Here is a 23,625-nt window from a genome sequence, read left to right as displayed (position 1 = left end):
GCTTTTAGCAAGCATGTGGGTATAGAACTAAATATACAAGATGTCACAAAGGAAGGTACCGATTTGACACAGAACAACAGTGCAGGGAGTTATTAGAGAAATGTAGCTGGTAGCAAAGTGACCATTTCCTTGAGCATCATACAAAGAAATTGAACTGCTGACAACGCAAACACAGGAGTTTCTAACCACAGACCCAGTTATGCTATTATATAGTACTTTTTGTCTCTACTTAGCAGTTTGTATATTGGACTGTGTGCCCTACATTTACAGCTTGGACAGGAGAAAGGGAATCTGATTTATTTTTAGAAATCCCAACAAATGCTCTTTCTTATTCATCAGAGTTAACCTGCATATCTCTCTCTCTCTCTCTCTCTCTCTCTCTCTCTCTACTGTATTCAACCATCAAGAACACACATTCTTGCAGTGTAATAATAACATTGTAAGATCAGTGAATGGCTTGCTAGCACAGGTGAAAAGTATTTGCTGATTAATAATTTAATCTAAATTAATTGCTTTAAATTAATTGCTGATTAATTTAATGATTTAATCTAGCCTTCCTTCTCTTGATGTGTGGGTTCATACTTACTTATCTTCAGATTAAGGAATAAACCTGTAAGCTGTATGGAAGACTGGAGTATCATTGAGTTCCTCCACAGAACCTCTTGAGTACCAGATTTCTCTCTCTCTCTCTCTCTCTCTCTCTCTCTCTCTCTCACACACACACACACACACACAAACACACAAACACACCAAATAAAAGAAGTGGGGGAGTTTGGCAAAAATAAAAATGGGGTTGTGTGAATTATCGTTAAAACTCATAACCAAAACCAAATATGGCTTTTGCAAATACTGCAATTACAGCAGTAAAGGAAATATGGAAAATATAGGTGCTTATTTGCTAATACTAGAAGACAGAGGAGGTGTGCTTGGTTTTAAAGAGAAATAATAGTGAGCAAAACAGAAAGAAGTTGGAATGGAGGAAGAGAAATTAATTATCCAAAGATATAGACCCTATAAAATAAAGGACAGAAAGGGGTGCATGGTTTCTGTGTTGCAATGGCCCATCCGCACTGTACATTTAAAGCGGTATTCCCCAATGAATTCCGGGAGTTGTAGTTTTCCCCCCAATTCACCCCCCCCAATGAATTCTGGGAGTTGTAGTTTGTTAAAGGCACTGGCGGAAAGTTGTTAGGAGAGCTCCCTTACAGAACTACAATTACCACAATGGTTTAGCAATTCCTCTTTTGATGGAACTCAGAGAACTGTAGTTTTGTGAGGAGAATATGACTCTCCAAACAAACTACAGTTCCCAGGATTCATTGGGGGGGCTATGATTATTTCTGATAGTATGATACGATACTGCTATAAATGTATAGCACAGATGCAGCCTCTGTATGTGAGGCGGGGGCAAAATGGCACATGTGGTTCTGTGTTAAGTACATGTAAATTATGTACCCCTGGGCAAAAATATGTCAGGAATGTTTGTAAAATTAAGAGAAAAACGTTTCCTTCTGTGTGTACAGAATTACCAAGTAAACCTTTATCAGTGGACTCATAGTTCAGATGAGGGGTTTTCTGACCTCTCCTCCCAGACCAAGTGACCTTATTTTTCAGGGACAGTCCTGGATTTACAGAAGCCGTCCTGCTTTCTGATTTGATCTGGAATGTCCCAATTTCCCTTAAAAAGCTAAAGGGACCCCTGACCGTTAGGTCCAGTCGTGGGCGACACTGGGGTTGCGGCGCTCATCTTGCTTTATTGTCCGAGGGAGCCGGCGTACAGCTCCCGGGTCATGTGGCCAGCATGACTAAGCCGCTCCTGGCGAACCAGAGCAGTGCACGGAAACGCCATTTACCTTCCCGCTGGAGCGGTACCTATTTATCTACTTGCACTTTGACGTGCTTTCGAACTGCTAGGTTGGCAGGAGCAGGGACTGAGCAACGGGAGCTCACCCTATTGTGGGGATTTGAACTGCCGACCTTCTGATCGGCAAGCCCTAGACTTTGTGGTTTAACCCACAGCGCCACCCGCGTCCCTATTTTCATCAGAGAAATGTTAGAGGGTATGGAGTTATGTTACCCCCCCCCCCAAGCCAAGGAGATAAGTAACTAGACAAGCTTTAGAAGGCATCTGAAGGCAGCCCTGCATAGGGAAGCTTTCTAATGTTTAATGTTTTCATATATTTTGGAAGCCTCCCAGAGTGTCTGGCACAATCCTGTCAGATGGGTGGGATATAAATAACACAATTATTATTAGTAGTAGTAGTAGTATGGAACAGAATGCCCCTATTTTCATTGGAGAAATGCTGGACGGCATGTCCTCCTTACTGGGAACCAACACAACAACTTGATGACAAAGTAAGGTCTCTTACTGCCCTAAATGGGGACACCCCACCCCCTTGCACATCCTCAGGTGCACAACATATCCCAGACAGGACCTCCCATAGCTCTGTTGGTTAGAGCATGGTGCTGATAACGCCAAGGTTGCAAGTTTGATCCCTGTAAGGGACAGCTGCAGGGCTGAATTTAGGTTTGATGAGGCCCTGAGCTACTGAAGGTAAGGTAAAGGTAAAGGTACCCCTGCCCGTACGGGCCAGTCTTGACAGACTCTGGGGTTGTGCGCCCATCTCACTTAAGAGGCCAGGGGCCAGCGCTGTCCGGAGACACTTCCGGGTCACGTGGCCAGCGTGACAAAGCTGCATCTGGCGAGCCAGAGCCGCACACGGAAACGCCGTTTACCTTCCCGCTGGTAAGCGGTCCCTATTTATCTACTTGCACCCGGAGGTGCTTTCGAACTGCTAGGTTGGCAGGCGCTGGGACCGAGCAGCGGGAGCGCACCCCGCCGCAGGGATTCGAACCGCCGACCTTTCGATCGGCAAGTCCTAGGCGCTGAGGCTTTAACCCACAGCGCCACCTGCGTCTACTGAAGGTATGGGGCCCTTTATATGTCAAGCTGCCCTTTGTCTTCTTTCTTTTTAATTGTAAAAATATTTTATTGTTTATTTAACATACTTGTTTCAAAATATAAGCAAACTATTACAAATACATACATACATACATACATACATACATATTTCAAATAAGCACATATATATGAAAAAAGGAACAAAAGAGAAAAAAGGAAGAAAAGTTGGAAGAATTTCATGTATATTTGTCAACAACAAATTGTCACTGTTTTTTGGGTTGAATATATGCTATATGGTATTCATGGACCTAATAGGTATCTAAAGCCATTCGCACATAACAAAATATGCATTTTATCAAAGTAATTGTTGAACTGAAATACAATTAAGAAGTATATTAATAGTGAAATACAATTAAGAAGAAGTACAGTGGTACCTGTGGTGCTGTGGGTTAAACCACAGAGCCTAGGGCTTGCTGATCAGGTCGGTGGTTCGAATCCCCGCGACGGGGTGAGCTCCCGTTGCTCGGTCCCAGCTCCTGCCAGCCTAGCAGTTCAAAAGCACGAAGTGCAAGTAGATAAATAGGTACCACTCCGGTGGAAAGGTAAACGGTGTTTCTGTGCACTGCTCTGGTTTGCAAAAAGTGGCTTAGTCATGCTGGCCACATGACCCGGAAGCTGTACGCCGGCTCCCTTGGGCAGTAAAGCGAGATGAGCGCTGCAACCCCAGAGTTGTCCATGACTGGACCTAACGGTCAGGGGTCCCTTTACCTTTACAGTGGTACCTTGGTTTCCATACGCCTTGGTTTGCATACGTTTTGGATTACAAACACGTCAAACCCAGAAGTGTGTGTATGCAGTATGCAGTGTGTTTGGAGTATGCAGAAATGGCGAAACCTACCAGAAGAATGAGAAATCAAGATAACAAACTTTTTATAGAAGAATGGAAATGGTTTACTGAATATTTACATATAAATTGTAAACAGATAAAAACATTGGCAGGATTATTGTAATCACCTGCAGTTTTGTAAGAGTATATAAACTAAATGAGCAAATTAAGTGAATTTGGATATGCAGAAGATATTAAAAAAAGTTTAAGGAACTGCAGAAAGAGGGGGAAGGAAGTCAAGTTTTGAAATGTTAAAATGATTGTAAAATTAGTGAAATGCAGTGCTTTTTTCTGGGGGGACGCACACCCCTAAACATTTTGTGAATCTAAGTTTGGCCTCATTGAGGGGCAGTATTTCAATATGAGTGGGAAAATGAGAGTACCCCTAAACATTTTTTTAAGGAAAAAAGCACTGGTGAAATGTATAAACCTGAAAAGCAGAAATAAAATGAGAGAGCCAGAGACGGAGCAGATGGTTCATAAGCTCTTTAGAATGCGAGTGGGCATTATTCCACTGGAAAATGTTGACTAGGGCCAGTTCTGGGGTGACTTCTAATAGCTGTTTCGTTATTTCGAGGACACAGCCCTGGCGTGGGGCAAAGGGGACACGGATCCTCCTCGCGGCTCAGACGGGGGAGCGCAAGAGACCGGATCCCTCCTTCCCACCGAGTGGAAGCGAGAGGGCGGAGCGCGTCGGCGTTGAAATGCGAGCGCCTCCAAGGTCCGCCTCTCCAATCTGCGCGCTGCGCCCCGGAGCCCCGGAGGAGGCGCCCAGGCGCGCGGAGAGGGCGGGCTGCTTGCGGGCCGCCTGCTCCGTCTCTGCCTCGGAGAGAAGGGGGGCAAAACGAAAACAAGCGGCCGAGAAGGGGCTCCGGGCCGAGACGGGAACGCGAAGGCTCTCCCAGCCATGATTTGCGGCAGGAAGAAAAAGGCGTGCGGGGAAAAGCAGCGCCGCTGCCAGCGCCAACAGCAGCAGCAACAGCTCTCCAGCCAGCCGTGCGCAATCGTTCCCAAACTCTCCGGGCACCGCGCCTTCAAGAAACTGGGTAAGTCAGAGAAGTGAAGTGCCCGGTGGGAATTAAAAAAAAGGAGAGTTCCCCGCTCCTGGCAAGTCTTTCCTAACTTTGCAGGTTCCTCCTGTCGGTTATTCTTTCCAAAACTACTCCGCAATGTTTTTGTTGGACCTGATTAGCGCCCAGGGCGCAGCCCCCGCATATGCATATATATGTGCGGGGGCTGAGCCCTGGCGCTAATTAGGTCCAGCAAAAACAGTGCGGAGAAGTTAAATGAGTCAATATATTTATTTAGCGCTGGAGCGAGGTGGCGTCAAAGTAGACGAGAGGGCCTCTGAGCAGCTGCAGAGTGCATTTCTGTCACCGCTGAAATCGCTCCCGGTGCCCCAGCGGATAGGGAGTGTAAATTGGGGGTGGGCTTCTCCAGCGGGCAAAGGAATGTGTTTCCAGACGAACATTTCTTTCTGTCTCGACATTAAACGCCGGCTGCTTTTAGCCTGGGTGTTGCCATAACTCCAGGAACGCAGGATTTAATTTGTCTCCTTGCGCGGTGCGGGACCTATTTTCCATACAGTATCAGCCTTGAGGCATGTGACCTGATTAAAAAGAACAAAGTGCTTTTTTTTTTTACTAATCTGAATGTAATTTGTACTTCGGCACAGATAATGCAATATTTGAATAATTGGTTCTTGAGTGATTCTGATTTGCCAGGTGCCTTAACCGCAAGTTGCCCTTTAGGCAGTAGGAAATATTTTTTTTGGGGGGGGGGAGTGAAGAATGTAAGATTTAAGCAAATGATTGTCAAAAGTTCCTTCGGTCAGCTTCTGGGTGGCTTAATGGAAAACGTGACTTCTTGTACTAAACCGGATTTGAGCGAAGGGGATTTAATTGCTATCCTTTGATTTATTTGTTGTTTTTTTGGAATCGGAATCAAATGTTTACTTTTGTTCGGGTCAACAGTAGTCTGTGAGCTTAATTCAGGTTATCCGTGGTGTGTCTGTAAAAATACATTAAAAACCAAATGGCATCTAGCACAAGTCACAGGCAGAAGTCATATGTCAAGATCATCAGCAATTTTTAAGTGGTCATTGGGGGAAAAGGCTGGGAACCACAGAGGCATTACCAACCGGCAGTGGCGTAGCGTGGGTTGTCAGCACCCGGGGCAAGGCAAATAATTTGCGCCCCCTAACCCTGAGTGAGCCAGGTAGGGGCAGAGAGCTGCGAGTGCGAGCGTGCGCCCCCCCGATGTTGCGCCCGGTGCGGCTGGCCCCCCCTGCACCCCCCACACTACGCCACTGCCAACCGGTGGGCAGCAGTAGGGTACTGTAGGCAGTGGGGGAAAAGCAGTGTGTTTGTGGTCAGAAACGGCTTAGCAATGTCACTGGAATGAACCGCTGCAATAAACCTTTAAAATTTCCCAGTGTTTACCTTTAGATAACATTTTCTCTTGAGATTTGATCAGGGCACGGCACCATTTTCGCTCTAGGTTAAAGTTAAAAAGAAGAAAAAGTAATTGCTTTACTTTTTGAGTCAAATTGAGCAGTTTCATTAAAGAAGAGGCATGGCCAAAGCTGGGAGTGGTTGGTGCTAAATTTGGTTTTGGATGAAGCTACAAGACTAAGGGACGCGGGTGGCGCTGTGGGTTAAACCACAGAGCCTAGGACTTGCCGATGAGAAGGTCAGCAGTTCGAATCCCCGCGACGGGGTGAGCTCCCGTTGCTCGGTCCCTGCTCCTGCCAACCTAGCAGTTCGAAAACACGTCAAAGTGCAAGTAGATAAATAGGTACTGCTCCTGTGGGAGGTAAACGGCATTTCCGTGCGCTGCTCTGGCCACATAACCTGGAAGCTGTACGCCGGCTCCCTCGGTCAATAAAGTGAGATGAGCACCACAACCCCAGAGTTGGTCACGACTGGACCTAATGTCAGGGGTCCCTTTACCTTTACAAGACCAAGACTAGTCTTAACTTGCAAGAGACTTCTTTATAATAAAGCGCTACCATGGTACCAGAAGCCCTATGTGGAATGGAGATTGATGGATGAAATAAACATATAGGAACTCATGCATTACCTCGTTGCTAGATTTGATTTCATCCTTCAGCCTTCTCATCTTACGTATACTCTGGCTTCACTAGGGAGTTTCGGCCTGATCCAAGGTGGGTTGCAACAGGAGCACTACCACCTTGCGAATACATGGTAAAAGTTTTAAGGAATGCATGTGTGGGTTAAAATTGGGTCCTGGGCCAGAAAAAGTTAAAGATGACAGCCCTAGTGAATATATACACTTTTAAAATCATGTTGCAATAGACTAGGACTGTCTTTTAGTTGATATATCTAAGTTGAGGTAGGACGCAGGTGGCGCTGTGGGTTAAAGCCTCAGCGCCTAGGACTTGCCGATCGAAAGGTCGGCGGTTCGAATCCCTGCGGCGGGGTGCGCTCCCGCTGCTCGGTCCCAGCGCTTGCCAACCTAGCAGTTCGAAAGCACCTCTGGGTGCAAGTAGATAAATAGGGACCGCTTACTGGCGGGAAGGTAAACGGCGTTTCCGTGTGCGGCTCTGGCTCGCCAGAGCAGCGATGTCACGCTGGCCACGTGACCCGGAAGTGTCTCCGGACAGCGCTGGCCCCTGGCCTCTTAAGTGAGATGGGCGCACAACCCCAGAGTCTGTCAAGACTGGCCCGTACGGGCAGGGGTACCTTTACCTTTACCTTAAGTTGAGGTAGCTTTTAACCAGCTATCTGATTACATCAAAAATCCTTTATTAAGTTCATGAATCTCTTCCCCACTTACAGGTGTTCGTTCTGGTTTAATATCCAGAATTGATATTAGTCAATTAAATATGGATGTCCCTTGGAGGACATTGGAAGAAATAGGAGAAGAATTTTATATCCGCGAGCTACCACTTAGCAATAAAGGATTCTTTTCATTATTTCTTTTAAAAATCTCTGTTTCAATAGTACGAATGGATTTTTAAAATAAACTAGTGTGACAAGCAATGAGGACACTTCTTGTAGCAGAGTCACTAAAGAGAACTGATTAGCTGGTCTTAAAGATTCACTTGCTTAACTTTTCCATTTATTTACAATATGGAGATACTGACTTCCTTGCAGTTTTAAAGTATGGTAAGCACTCTGGATGCTCAAAAGAACTGTATAAATACTGAGTGTTATTATTTCTAATCCCCTGCTTAAACATTTGCTCCTGTGATCAGCAGCTGGGAATTTGATTTTTCTGTCAATTAAAGATTGCATTCCTAACAGAAATGGATATAAGACACAGTAAATGAAAACAGCCACCTGGTTCTGCCTATTTCACACAGCTTAATTCTCTCCAGAAGTGAAAGGTCTGAATGTGGTTTTGTTAAACTCAGTGGAAGAAAGGTTCTGGGGAATCTCCAGACAAAGTGAATTCCTTGAGTATGGAATGTCTCACAATAATTAAATTGGAGATTATTATTTGTATTTTAAAAAATGATACTGCTTAACATAATAAAAAAACATCTAAGCAGTTCTTACATATAAACTGTAAACATGCAATAGTAACATTCAATAACATTTCCTAAAAACTTTGTTGTTGTTTAGTCGTGTCCGACTCTTTGTGACCCCATGGACCAGAGCACGCCAGGCACTCCTGTCTTCCACTGCCTCCCACAGTTTGGTCAAACTCATGTTTGTAGCTTTGTGAACACTGTCCAACCATATCGTCCTCCATCGTCCCCTTCTCCTTGTGCCCTCCATCTTTCCCAACATCAGGGTCTTTTCCAGGGAGTCTTCTCTTCTCATGAGGTGGCCAAAGTACTGGAGCCTCAGCTTCACGATCTGTCCTTCCAGTGAGCACTCAGGGCTGATTTCCTTCAGAATGGATCGGTTTGATCTTCTTGCAGTCCATGGGACTCTCAAGAGTCTCCTCCAGCACCATAATTCAAATGCATCTATTCTTCGGCGATCAGCCTTCTTTATGGTCCATCTCTCACTTCCATACATCACTACTGGGAAAACCATAGCTATACGGACCTTTGTTGGCAAGGTGATGTCTCTGCTTTTTAAGATGCTGTCTAGGTTTGTCATTGCTTTTCTCCCAAGATGCAGGCGTCTTTCTCCTGAGAAATCTCTATGTGGGACAAGAAGCTACAGTTAGAACTGGATATGAAACAATGGTTTGGTTGGTTCAAAATTGGGAAAGGAGTACGACAAGGCTGTATATTGTCTCCCTGTTTATTTAACTTGTATGCAGAATTCCTTAAAACTAGCTACAAGTAAATGCCTATCACCTTGACCAGAAGCCAGATTCACTGTGAAGAAGCTGAGATTTTTAAAAAAAATCTCCTTGTGCCTAAATAACTGTGTCTGCGCCAGGCAGGTTTCCTTGTGGAGGGAGGTAAGGAATCACTTCTGAAAAGGCTCTTTTCCTGGTTGTTGCCTGCCACACCTTAAAAGGAGCCCTTTGGGGTGACAATTGGAATGAATGGACTAGTTCTGAAGGGTAGAGAAACAGCAGTCATCATGCCCACAGATTACAAAAAGCGTGAATTGTGTCCGCCAAGTCCAGAAAGCACACAAGAATCCAACACTGAACAGGAATAAATAAAGCAAATTGGGGGGTCGGGGTCCTGTGAGGAATCTTGGGGTGGGGTGGGGGCTAACCGTAGGGATTTTTTTTCTTTGAGATGCAACAGCACCGAGGTTTTGATTGGGGGTGGAGCTATTAAAATGTTGAATGGTGCACACCCAATCATATACGCCCCGAACTCCAGTTTTCTCTTCCGCCAGGATCCGTTGAGGTTTTAGGGCATGGGTAGGTGGGTGGCGTTGTGGGTTAAACCACACAGGGCCTAGGACTTGCCGATCAGAAGGTCGGCGGTTCGAATCCCCACGACAGGGTGAGCTCCCGTTGCTCGGTCCCTGCTCCTGCCAACCTAGCAGTTCGAAAGCACGTCAAAGTGCAAGTAGATAAATAGGTACCGCTCCAGCGGGAAGGTAAACGGTGTTTCCGTGTGCTGCTCTGGTTCGCCGGAAGCGGCTTAGTCATGCTGGCCACATGACCTGGAAGCTGTATGCCGGCTCCCTCGGCCAATAAAGCGAGATGAGCGCTGCAACCCCAGAGTCGGCCACGACTGGACCTAATGGTCAGGGTTCCCTTTCCCCTTTAGGCAGACTAAGACCCGGGGGCCGGATCCAGCCCGATCACCTTCTAAATCTGGCCCGTGGACGGTCCAGGAATCAGCGTGTTTTTACATGAGTAGAATGTGTCCTTTTATTTAAAATGCGTCTCTGGGTTATTTGTGGGGCATAGGAATTCGTTCGTTTTTTTCTCTTCAAAATATAGTGCGGCCCCCCCACAAGGTCTGAGGGACAGTGGGCCTGCCCCCTGCTGAAAAGGTTTGCTGACCCCAGTTTTAGGGGATCTGCCCCATTTGCAGCTTTAGCAGTCCTTTGCAAAGGTAGAGGGGAGTTGTTGATTGGAATCAAATGTGCTTTCTTCCTCCACGTTCAGCAAACTCAGTCCCTGTGTGGAAGCCAGTCTAATGACAACCTAAGGACTTCTTCTGGATCTCTGTTCTTAGGTTGCCAAATTTCTGTGGTCGCGAGAGGTTAACATGCATGTGCAGTGGTACCTTGGTTTAAGAACATCTTAGTTTATGAACAACTTGGATTAAGAACGCTGCAAACCCGGAAGTAGGTGTTTTGGTTTGTGAGCTTTACCTCGGAAGCAGAACATGTTGACTGTGTTCCATTTGTAAATTGAGCCCCCCGCTGCTATGGGAAAGCACGCCTTGGTTTCAGAACACTTTGCTTTAAGAACGGACTTCCGGAACGGATGAAGTTCGTAAACCAGGGTACCACTGTACAGCCTTTGGCATTTCCACTGGGGGGTGGGTGCCTTTCCTTTCAGAACAAGGACTCTTAAACCTTTTCAGGCTCCAACCCAAAGATGCGTTCGACAGTTCATTTCTCAATCTTTTGCCACATATTTGCATCCTTGAGAGGTCCGGAGGGTGGCAACACAAGAACGGGGCCTTCTCTGCAGTGGCTCCCCATCTGTGGAATGCTCTCCCCAGGGATGTTCGCCTGGTGCCTTCATTATACACCTTTAAGCCTCCAGGCAAAAATGTTCCTTTTAAACCAGGCCTGTAGTTGACCTGATTTACATCCTATGCCCTTTTAAAATGTGGAGGGTTTTTTTGGGGGGGCGGGCTATTGGGTTGTTGTTTTTATTTTTATTAGTTATTTTGTGGTTTTATATCTTGATTTTATTCTGTGAACTGCTCTAAGGACACCCCCCCCCCGGGTATAGGGTGATGTATAAATTCAAATAATAATAATAGTGGTGGTTCTGCTCCTGTTGTGACCCACCTTGGATCAGACACTATCTGCTGGTGGATTCTCACCCCACCCCTTGAAGACCAGTGCTTTAAACTGCCCCCACAGTATTTCCCCCCCCCCCCTGCATAGTAGGAGTGTCTTCCAGGCATAGGCCCCTTCTTCTGGGGAGACGGCAATGGACACTCACAAATCCATAATTACTTTGGATGTGTGTGTATTCTTCACTTGCCACTTTCGTTGGACGGGGGCCGTAACATTTCGCTCGAATTACGTGCAGATAAAAAGCATGAACTCTAGTGTCAGCTGCTTCTGCTATATACATGTAAAATAAATTGTGAGCTGTGTTTTGATACGTATTCTAATCTTGTTCATTGTTTAATCTAATTTGGGTTATGAAATCTAAACTGTGACTCTCAATACTTTTTCTTGGAACTTTTCCAGCATGAAATCTTGCATAGTCTGAGCTCAATAGAAACTCTTGCCATGTCTGTTTCTGGTTCTCTTAGCTGGTGCTTGGACTTTATTTTATTTTTATCAAATTGATGCCAGTGTGATATTTTCCCAAGTAACTTTGCAAAGCATTTTTCTCCCCCTTGAGAATGTGACAGCGGTTTCGCAATCCTTGCTGTGGTCGTTTGTCAATAAGTTTTTGTTCTTTTCCCTGGAACAGGAGCTGATGTAGTATTTGCCCAGCCTTCTGCTTGTAATCTCTTTTTCCGCATAGGCTTTTGGGAAGCTCACAGCGAAGGCCCCCCTCTTAATACTAGAGAAACAGTTCCAGAGCCTAGATCGCAAGATTTGGCTTTTCTGGACATTCCAGCAGAACAGGTACGCACAAACTTGCAGCTCGGCAGGTCAGACACAAGAACCCCCTAGCTATGTATACAGACCCTCCAAGTGTCCCTATTGTCCAGGGACATCCGTAATTTAGGGAAGCCGTCCCAGTTTCTGATTTGATCCCGGAATGTCCCACTTTTCCGTAGGATGTCCCTATTTTCATTGGAGAAATGTTGGAGGGTATGGAGTCATCGAACCTGCCCCGCCTCCCCCAAGCCGCCTGAAGGGAATCCTGTATAGGGAAGTTTTCTTCATGTTTAATGTTTTATTATGTTTTTTATATATGTTGGAAGTAAGGGACGCGGGTGGCGCTGTGGGTTAAACCACAGAGCCTAGGACTTGCCGATTAGAAGGTCGGCGGTTTGAATCCCCATGACAGGGTGAGCTCCTGTTGCTCGGTCCCTGCTCCTGCCAACCTAGCAGTTCGAAAGCACGTCAAAGTGCAGGTAGATAAATAGGTACCGCTCCGGCGGGAAGGTAAACGGCGTTTCCGTGCACTGCTCTGGTTCGCCAGAAGCGGTTTAGTCATGCCGGCCACATGACCCGGAAGCTGTACGCCGGCTCCCTTGGCCAATAAAGCGAGATGAGCGCCACAACCCCAGAGTTGGCCATGACTGGACCTAATGGTCAGGGGTCCCTTTACCTTTACCTTATATATGTTGGAAACTGCCCAGAGTGGCTGCAGCAATCTAGTATGGTGTGTAGGGTGCAAAGCAGAGGTTGGCTGGAAGCCCAATTACCCGGCCTACGAGCCGCCCCAGAACCGAGCTGCCCACTCGGTGGGTCCCGGCACGCTGTGCTAAACCGGTGCGGCACGGGGACTCTCTTCTGCGGCTCCAGAAATCACTTCTGTGTATGCGTAGACGACGAAAATCGCGTCTGTGTATGCGTAGACGACGAAAATTGCGTCTGTGCATGTCTGTGGCACCGGAAATCACTTCTGCGCAGGTGCGATTTTCGGCGCCTGGGCATGTGCAGAATCAATTTCCAGTGCCGCGGACATGCGCAGACGTGATTTCTGGCATTGTGCTGCGCTGGCCCGCCCACAGAGGATCTCAATGTGAGTGATCCGGCCCAGGCAAGGTAAACCTTGCTGACCCCCCGTATAAATAGTAAAATTGCCATTATGGAATGGGATGCCCCTGTTTTCATCAGAGAAATGTTGGAGGGTATTGCATGATGTTTGGCAATACAGTGGTACCTCAGGTTAAGAACTTAATTCGTTCTGGAGGTCTGTTCTTAACCTGAAACTGTTCTTAACCTGAGGCACCACTTTAGCTAATAGGGTCTCCCGCTGCCGCCGAGCTGCTGCCGCCCGATTTCTGTTCTCATCCTGAAGCAAAGTTCTTAACCCGAGGTACTACTTTTGGGTTAGCAGAGTCTGTAACCTGAAACATATGTAACCTGAAGCGTATGTAACCCGAGGTACCACTGTAAAGAACATATACAAACTTAACTAGATAAAACCAAGGCTCGTTCTAGGGCAGCATCCTTTTTTCAATGGTGGCTACCGAAGAACGAGAAGAACCTATGGGTTTATTGGGAGGAGAGAATAAAACAGGAGAGGGGATGGTGCATAAAGACAGAAGGAACAGCCCCCTTGTTTTTCAGCCTCAGGCAAGCTGCAAAAAGAGGTTTGCTAGTCCCTAGTGAGACCTGCACCTGGCTGGCAGGCTTTGTTTGGTTTGATGGGTCACAAGTTTTGCAGGCCTAAAGTACAGAGTGATTCCAATAACTAAAAGCGGTGTGGAATTTGCATTCATTTTGAAATTTGGTGTTCTGAAAGAGCTGGCATTCTTACCTGAAGTTGATATCTGGCAGATTCATTTCTCCAGGATGTGTCCTTGTGTTTTTTCCAGCGGTGGAACAATGAATATTCTGTATTCTTGCACTTGATTTCTTCTTACTTTGGCTGGGCCAAAGCGCCACTTGTAATCTCGGCGAAAGATATGTGGCGGAATGTCTTTCTCTGCAGCATCTAACAGTGCAGTCCTGTTTGCTCCCAGGTTGGCGTGTGTATACAGTTGCAGACTGAGTTTATGGGCAGAGTAAGCGTAAGCAAGAAACACCTGCACAAAAACTCCCAGGGCCTTTGTCTGAAACAGAGCAATGGATGATTTCAAGGGAATGGCAACGCAGACAGAACCGAACGATCCGATTTGGCAAGCAGGTTTCCCACAGAAAGTTGCGACAAATTGTAGAAGCGATAAAGTCCCTTCTAGATCAGAGTGGATTCAAAAAATGACCAAATATGCAGAATTAGACCAGTTATCAGAAAGAAATAAAAAATAAATCAAAGGAAGTATTTACCACAAAATGGGAAGTCTTTAAAATTTATTTGAAAAACAGCAATGACAGTTTGAAGTCTGTAGCAGCATTTGAATAACTTCAGTCGGAGTTTTAAATCTGATGGAAAACCTAGGATAGAATAAATAACATTAAACATGTCGTTTTGTATTTTTCTTTTCTTCTTTCTTAGTTGTGAGGTGATGGGTATCTGTGTATCTTCATATTTTCTTGTTGTATGTGGTGTTTTAAAATGAAATTAAAAATATTTAAAAATTAAAAAAAGAAAGTTGCTATGGAGAGCTTGGGGGACAGATTGGGGAATGCAATTCTGCCTCTACTTTTTGCACGTCCCTCAATGTATTGCCTGTTTTGACGGGGGCAGCGGCATATCCTCCCGTCAAAGCAGGTGGCCTTTCCTTGATGGTGCCGGATCTGCAATGAATCATGGGTGCCGGTCTTTTTGGTGTGCAAAATCAGCACAGGTGTGGAATAGCGAGAGAGGTTGCCCAACTTGAATGGGAAAATCAAATTTAAGCTACTGCTTGGCCATCAGGTTTGTCGGGGGGCTTTGGGCAAGTCATGTTGCCCCTGCCTTATCTATTTCACAGGCTTCATTGAGTGGGGAATATAGGCTGTAGGCTTACCAATCTTACTTGTTAGGTAAAGGGACCCCTGACCATTAGGTCCAGTCATGACCGACTCTGGGGTTGCGGTGCTCATCTCGCTCTATGGGCCGAGGGAACCGGCGTTTGTCCGCAGACAGCTTCCGGGTCATGTGGCCAGCATGACTAAGCCGCTTCTGGCGAACCAGAGCAGCACACGGAAACGCCGTTTACCTTCCCGCCGGAGCGGTTCCTATTTATCTACTTGCACTTTGACGTGCTTTCAAACTGCTAGGTTGGCAGGAGCAGGGACCAAGCAATGGGAGCTCACCCCGTCGCAGGGATTCGAACCACCGACCTTCTGATCAGCAAGTCCTAGGCTCAGTGGTTTAACCCACAGCGCCACCTGTGCCCCTAATCTTACTTGTTAGTGGTGTCAAAATACAGTGGTATCTTGGTTCTCAAACCCCTTTGTACTCAAACAACATGGAACCCAAACACTGCAAACCTGGAAGCAGGTGTTCCAGTTTGTGAACTTTTTTTCGGAGGCCAAACATACTCCATTCTGAGTGTTACACTTCCGTTTTGAGTGTTACGCTGAGGTCTGCCTGTTTTCACTATTTATTTTACGTTTTTGTTTTTGCGGATCTTTTTGTTTTGTTTTGTGACTGTGTGGAACCCAATTCAGCTACTGATTGATTGATTGTGTGACTGCAGTAGATTGTTTATTATTTTCATTTTATGAATCCATGGTCTCATTAGATAGTAAAATTCATTTTAAATTGCTGTCAGGGGTTGATTATAAAAATCTGGAACGGATTAATCCATTTTGCATTACTTTCTATTGCAAAGCACACCTTGGTTTTGGAACGGACTTCCAGAATGGATTAAGTTTGAGAACCAAGGCACCACTGTACACATGAGCACAGGATGAAAGAATTGGAATCTGAGTATGGGAGATATGCTGCCTTAGACTGTCCAATTCCTGTAAAAACTGTTGTCTGCCTGTAGCCCCAGTGGGGTCAAGGAAAGGGTTTTTCACAAGTGGACTATCAGTCTTGCCGCAAGAGAGGCCCTGGGTGGTATGAATTGCATCTCAGTACGTTTTTGTTTGAGGAAATGCAACTAAAGGTTTTTATTGCTGCTTAAAGGTATGACTGATCTCCTTATATTCCCCCACAACTTTGCCAGCTTAGATTGGCTAGCGGTGCTAATGCATCTTTTGATGAAGTGAGTGGAGATTCACCATCTACAGTCATACCTTGGAAGCCGAACGCCTTGGCACTCAAGCGTTTTGGCTCCTGAACGCCGCAAACCCAAAAGTGAGTGTTCCGGTTTGCGAACGTTCTTTTGGAACCCGAATGTTTGGTGTGGCTTCCAGTTGGTTGCAGGAGCTTCCTGCGGCCAATTGAAAGCCACGCCTTGGTTTCCAAACTTTTTGGAATTTGAAGGGACTTCCCAAATGGCTTCCGTTCGGCTTCCGAGGTATGACTGTATAGTTTTCAGGACCTCTTCTGCTGTGTGCCTGCTCTGTGCTTGTGGGATGAGCTCTGGGGTTGTGTAGGTAAGACGTTTCAGGTGGAAATTGTGGGATCAGATTTGACCACCCAGCAGTTGTTCTGGGACCACACCTATGGTTGTCACTGAAAAATGTATGTTTCACCCATATTGCAAATAAAGCTAACAGTTCTTCCTCCATGAGGCACGAAAACGAGAACCATTGGGAAAATGGTTGCTGCGTCCCTCATCAAGTTATCTGTTCCTAAACACTTGGATGACTGGGTTGTGGTAATAATTAGTATCCATATTACTATTTACATTTCCGAGCACAATTCAGAGTGTTAGTGCTGAGCTTTAAAGCCCTAAACGCCCTCGGCCCAGTATACCTGAAGGAGCGTCTCCACCCCCATTGTTCAGGCCAGACACTGAGGTCCAGCTCCGAGGGCCTTCTGGTGGTTCCCTCACTGCGAGAAGCAAGGTTACAGGGAACCAGGCTGAGGGCCTTCTCAGTGGTGACGCCCTCCTGTCAAATGTCAAGGAAATAAACAACTATCTGACTTTTAAAAGACATCTGGAGGCAGCCCCGTTTAGGAAAGTTCTTAATGTTTGAAGTTTTATTCTGTTTTTGGTCCTCTGTTGGGAGCCGCCCATAGTGGCTGGGGAAACCCAGCCAGATGGGCAGGGTATAAATAAATAATAAAATTATTATTATTATCATCGTCATCATCATCTATCAAATTTATATCCCACTCTTTCTCCCCAAGTTGCACGGGATGACAAACAGATAGCACAAATGGAAAGCAAAAACTAAGCAAGAACATTCCGAGGCAGTTAAAAACATTCTAAAAACAATTACAGTTAAATGCATGCCAAGGTAATTACAAGGTATTATGTGTCTACACATTTGCCTTCTGGTGCCTAATCCATCTTGGGAGCGAGTGTTCCAACCCTGAGGCCATCCATACCTTAAACAGCCCATTTTTATGCCTTATTGAAAAGCTGCTTATAAATTGCAACTATGTGGATAAATAAATAAAAACTTAAGCAACTCTAGGTGAGCTACCTCTCATATAGAGATCGGAATGTGCTGTATTAAGGTGCTTGGGTGAAATATATATAATCATCTATGAGATCATATCTGCTTGGACCGGCTTGACTCTATTTGTGAAGGGCCACCATGGCTGTGAATATCTGTTTTCAACTGGTGGGCTGAGACCTGCAAGCAGGTTACACATAAATGTTAAGAGTTAAGTCGTGTGAGTGGTGCTGCCACCAGATTTTGATTAGGGTGTTTGTTTGTTTTTTGCTTTCATGGGAGGGGGAGAGAGAGAGTAGAAAAAGAGAAACCAGAATAACCAAGATGCCCCCTCACAGGGCCGGCTCTACTATTAGGCAAAGTTACTTCCTCTTACTTTTGGGTTTGCAGTGTTTGGGAGCCAATTTGTTAAACAACTAAGCCGTTCGGGAACCAAGGTACCAGCTGATTTTGAACGACACGAAAGGGCACCAAATCGTTAATGTAATTTAATACAGCGGTACCTCGGGTTACAAACTTAATTCATTCCGGAGGTTTGTTCTTAACCCCAAACCGTTCTTAACCTGAGGCGTGCTTTTGCTAATGGGGCCTCCTGTTTCCGCCGCGCCGCTGGCATGCAATTTCTGTTCTCATCCTGAGGTACTACTTCCGGGTTAGCGGAATTGGTAACCCGAAGCATTTGTAACCCAAGGTACCACTGTATTGTATTTTTTCTGCCTGTGCTGGTCTCTTGCAATTTTCTCAGTTGCCAAACTAACTTGACCGGCCTCAAGTGCCGTGCACCTTGACCATTTGCTTTTCTGCTTCAGGCAGCAAAATGTCTTGGGCCGACCCTGCTCCTCCTGTACCTTTTACAGCTGGGAGGAAGACAGAATTTGAACAGGTGCAGCAGCCGATCTTACAGGGGTGGGGGGAAAGTGCCCCTGCCACAATTTTCTCTTCTATAGAAGAATTGTTACGGGTCCTGCCTTCCTTTGTACTCAGCGAAGAAAGAGAGGAGAAAGGCAAGCAGCTATGATTTAAAAAATAATAATGCCCTGTGTTGCTGTTTGAGGTTCCAAGTGGGTTCCATGTCTAAAACAGGTTGAAGACTGATACATCGGAGAACATTTCCAGAGAAGACCAAAACAACCCCAAGTGTGCTCTTGGCACCTCCCTGCCCTGTGCGCACAATGTGTCTTGCACGCACAGACAAGCCTAAACTTGTCTGGTCTGTTGTTCTAACCTCCAGGAGTACCCAGACCAGCTGATGGCAAAGTCTTCTTGCAAACATACAGCCCTGTTTGTTAGGACCGTGAGGCTTGAAATTTCTGTCTCCAGACACGGAGCTTGCAAAATTCCATGCTCTAACTCTCTCTTCCCCTATTGGAAACTACTGCTTCTCCGGCAATGAATTAAAATAGTGTACCTAGGTAGTTAGGAGATTTGGAAGCTGGTAGAGTTGGATGCAGGTGGCACTGTGGGTTAAACCACAGAGCCTAGGACTTGCCGATCAGAAGGTCGGCGGTTCGAATCTCCGCAACGGGGTGAGCTCCCGTTGCTCGGTCCCTGCTCCTGACAACCTAGGAGTTTGAAAGCATGTCAAAGTGCAAGTAGATAAATAGGTACCGCTGTGTTGGGAAGGTAAACGGTGTTTCCGTGCGCTGCTCTGGTTCTCCAGAAGCGGCTTAGTCATGCTGGCCACATGACTCAGAAGCTGTACGCCGGCTCCCTCGGCCAATAAAGCGAGATGAGCGCCGCAACCCCAGAGTTGGCTACAACTGGACCTAATGGTCAGGGCTCCCTTTACCCTTACCTTTAGAGTTGTAGCTTGATACCCCAGGCAGATCTCTTCCTGACAGCAAGAGCTCCCGTTGTCTGCCACTGGTGGTGGCGACTACTGACGGTTAGCAAAGTCTGTATTGGGGTATTTTCCAAACAGTTACCATTTTGTGGGAGTGATTCGAGTGCATATCAGAATGTTAGGTTTGCACACTCAAAGTGGATTAACGTGCCGTTGCCCTAGCGATAGCAAAGCCCCTTTTAAAAAAAGAATCTGGCGTTTTGCAGTTTGGAAAGTGACAGGGAAAGGTATTGGAAAATAGGAGATGGATGTATGACTAATGTATAATGCCTTGTAAACATACCTGGATAAATACGGGATGAGTGTTTGTATAGGTAAAGGTAAGGATCCCTGGAAGGTTAAGTCCTATCAAAGGCGACTATGGCGTTGTGGCGCTCATCTTTCAGGCTGAGGGGATCGGTGTTTGTCCGCAGACAGCTTTCCAGGTCATGTGGCCAGCATGGCTAAACCGCTTCTGGTCAACAGAACACTGTGACGGAAGCCAGTGCGCATGGAAATGCCGTTTACCTTCCTGCCGCAGATAGATACCTATTTATCTACTTGCACTTTGACGTGCTTTCAAACTGCTAGGTTGGCAGGAGCTGGGACCAAGCAACGGGAGCTCACCCTGTTGCGGGGATTCGAACTGCCGACCTTCTGATCGGCAAGCCCAAGAGGCTCAGTGGTTTAGACCACAGCGCCAGCCTGCATCCCTGTGCTTGTATAACTGCCTCCTAAACAAATTGGAACGGATGCTCAGCAAAACCTGGATGTAATGGGGCACAGGTATGCAAGTGACGAAGTCTGACTTGGTCCTGGAAATAATGCACCTCAAGGGCATCAAACCTTTGGATCAATGAATTACTGAATAGCAGGATCCTGCCAGGGCTAGGCAAGCCCCAAAATAGTTATCCAGCCTTGATCGCTGATAGCACTCTGGAAGCTGATTGATTTTCAGCTGGACCCAGCTTTTATCTCCTGATGGAAGAGCTGTTCTGGTTCAAAAAGCAACAACTGGAACTGTGCTTCCAAACGTACACACAAAGTACCATCTTTTTCTGGCTCACACCTCCAGTGTTTTCTTGGCTTCAAGAAGCTTGCCGCTGCCCTCTTTGGGAGCACATGTTGCTTCCAGACCTATTCATTAAAATTAATCTGTCTCCTGAGTTTCCTCCCCTCCTCTTTGTTTCCTCCTCCTTTCAGGTTGCCTAAAAACTATATTCTTGGCCATTAAGGTAACCTTTGCAAGTTTGAAAGGGAAAAGCCTGCAGGCGACTTTTGCAATGGGTTGACCAACATGCTAAGTGTCCAAGGATAGGCTAAAGGGGCTGCTGGATCGCTGGATGCGATCTGATGTTTTGGCCGGTTTCTGGTGGTTTCCAGGGGGAGGGGAAGTTATTGAACTGTCTACCTCCTTTCCCAGCATGCTGTCCCAATATGAGTTTCTACCTCATTCCGTGGTAGAACACGACACAGAAATAGACAGCAATAAATATAGTCTGAAAACACTTATAAGAAAAGGACAAGAATTCTGTACAGTGGTACCTTGGTTGTCGAACTTAATCTGTTTTGGGAGTCCGACTCCCGAAATCATCTGAAAACCAAGGCACGGCTTCCTATTGGCTGCAGGAGCATCCTGCAGCCAATCGGAAGCCGCGTCGGATATTTGGCTTCCGAAAAAATTTGCAAACCGGAACACTTACTTCCAGGTTTGCGGCGTTTAGTAGCCACTTTGTTCGACAACTAAGCTGTTCGGGAACCAACGTACCACAGTACAGTGGTACCTCGGGTTACATACGCTTCAGGTTACATACACTTGAGGTTACAGACTCCGCTAACCCAGAAATAGTGCTTCAGGTTAAGAACTTTGCTTCAGGATGAGAACAGAAATCGTTCCCCGGTGGCGCGGCAGCAGCAGGAGGCCCCATTAGCTAAAGTGGTGCTTCAGGTTAAGAACAGTTTCAGGTTAAGTACAGACCTCTGGAATGAATTAAGTACTTAACCCGAGGTACCACTGTACAGGAAAACAGTTAGAAGAATGCACTTTTAAAAGAAAAAATGTATAAGTTCTCTAAGACTTGGCTCTTGCATTGACAGGAACTGTTCCCTTGAGCTCCTCTACTTCCTGAGTGCCATGATCTGAGCCTTAGGATAATAAATAATCTTTAGAAATTTAAAATAATGGAGAAGAGGCTTCCAGTAACTGTGAGATTGGGATCTGTATGATAGATTTACAAGATAATTCCATATAAAATATTAGAGGTGGTGGATCTATGTTTAGAAAACAGTTTTGTGAGTGCTTTTGTTTTGTTTTTCCCCCCTGTTCTGAGTTCTACCACACAGGCAGCAATATAAAAGACCTAAGAGGCGAATGAATTCCAGGATCATTTTATATTCTCTATTAACACACTTTTGGTGGGTTGTTTTTGTCGCCGTTGTTGCTCGTTTGGCTCCTTGACAATTTAATCATTGCTGTAATTTATTGAATTAATTTTATTTCACAGGATTTATATACCGCTTGATTGTAATAAAACCTCAGAGCATTTTGCAAAAAAAAAAGGGGGGGAGGTTGCTTTCTATAGCCACGGTAATTCTGGAGTGGGTCACAAAATCCACCCCCCCATCAGTTTTTCAAACACTGTCATTATGAACATTAAAAATCTATATGCTGCCAAATATGTTTTTGCTTTTTTTGTGTGTAGCTTTTGGATGTTTGTGTTCAGTTTGGTTAGATCAGGGGGTGGTGAAATAGCAACAAGACTAGGCAAGGGGTTTTGGGAATCATGGAAAAATGATGAGAGTTTTCAGTACCAGGGGTAAATGAAGAAAAAATAGGGCATGCATTTCTGAGCATGTACAGAGTGCATTTAAAGGTAAAGGGACCCCTGACCATTAGGTCCAGTCGTGTCCAACTCTGGGGTTGTGGTGCTCATCTCGCTTTATTAGCCGAGGGAGCCGGCATACAGCTTCCGGGTCATGTGGCCAGCATGACTAAGCTGCTTCTGGCGAACCAGAGCAACACACAGCAACGCGTTTACCTTCCTGCAGGAGCGGTACCTATTTATCTACTTACACTTCGACATGCTTTCAAACTGCTAGGTTGGCAGGAGCAGGGACTGAGCAATGGGAGCTCACCCCGTCACAGGGATTCGAACCGCCGAACTTCTGATCAGCAAGTCCTAGTCTCTGTGCTTTAACCCACAGTGCCACCCGCGTCCCAGACAGAATGCATTTACTTCACCACAGAGTGACAATAATTGCCTCCATTCGTATCATGGAACATGCACATACCTCAGAGGCTGTTTTTCTTCCAACACATGATCTTCCATCTGTTTTTTTGGATCAGTTCTTAACTCCAGGTGTTTCTGCAGCTGGACGTGCTCTCGAAGACTCTGTCCCTTGGGAGGTCTGCAGCTGCTCTCCCCTTTGTACTTTTAACAGTGTGAAAACAGCATTTATTTTTTAAAGACCTTAGTCTGCTGAGTGTTATGTGCTGACTTGCTATTTTCATAAGCACTGGAGGGGGTTCATTGTCATGACCCTGAGATTGGGGTTGACTGGACAGCACTAGCTGAAATGTTTTAAAGGAAAAATAGGGTCGGGGAGGCAGAGGTAGTGTGCAGCCCTTAAACCATCCCATAGGTACTTTAAACCATGGTTTTCAACCCTTCGAATACTTCATAACAATGGAATGTGCCCAGGGCCGGATTTAGGTTTGATGAGGCCCTCAGCTACTGAAGGTAATGGGGCCCTTTATATGTCCAGTTGTCCTTTGTCAACAACAAATTGTCGCTGTTTTTTGTGTTGAATAGATGCTACATGGTAATTTATGGATGTAATAGGTATCTATTTGCACATAACAAAATATGCATTTTATCAAAGTAATTGTTGAACTGAAATACAATTAAGAAGTATTTTAGGGAGCAGGCTAGCATTACTTACATCATAGGAGCCTACACAACAAAAAACACTGTTGCTGTATGTAGGTTTTATTTTATTTGTTTTTTATCTTCTATTTTGGAAAATGTAAATCCATGTCCCCCCCCCCCTTTAAATTTCCTCTAAATTTTTTGGGGTTCCCCAAGAGAGTGGGGCCCTAAGCTAAAGATTGTTTAGCTTTTATGTAAATCCGGCACTGAATGCGCTGCATTGTGGATTCTGAAGTGGACCACTGATCCCCTCCTGGTCATGATCTGCTCAGATCGAATCAGACGAGTGCGCTTTGGAATCCCAAGTAGGACAGATCCTTCTTCCGTTCCTGGGCCTACAGCTGCACCCTGGCCCAGGAACATCTTTAAAAGTTAATCACTCACCTGGTAAAGGTAAAGGGACCCCTGACCATTAGGTCCAGTCGTGACCGACTCTGGGGTTGCGGTGCTCATCTTGCTTTATTGGCCGAGGGAGCCAGCGTACAGATTCC

The 23,625-nt window shown here is 45.8% G+C and overlaps 1 protein-coding gene across 1 annotated transcript in view; it reads left to right on the top strand.

Annotated features, from left to right (window-relative positions):
* The first annotated feature begins 4,521 nt into the window (after nucleotides 1–4,521).
* PLCD3 (phospholipase C delta 3) overlaps nucleotides 4,522–23,625 on the top strand; it is an 86,479-nt gene continuing 67,375 nt past the window's right edge. The window contains exon 1 of the mRNA XM_079949472.1: nucleotides 4,522–4,834. Within this exon, the coding sequence (XP_079805598.1) occupies nucleotides 4,696–4,834 (139 nt within the window). The 5' untranslated portion in view covers nucleotides 4,522–4,695. The remainder of the gene's footprint in view (nucleotides 4,835–23,625) is intronic.

Source organism: Podarcis cretensis (assembly GCF_951804945.1).
Source record: "Podarcis cretensis genome assembly, chromosome: 13".
In the NCBI taxonomy this organism is placed as follows: domain Eukaryota; kingdom Metazoa; phylum Chordata; class Lepidosauria; order Squamata; family Lacertidae; genus Podarcis; species Podarcis cretensis.
The sequence above is the reverse complement of the archived record's forward strand: the minus strand, read 5'-3'. Positions and strand labels throughout refer to the sequence as shown.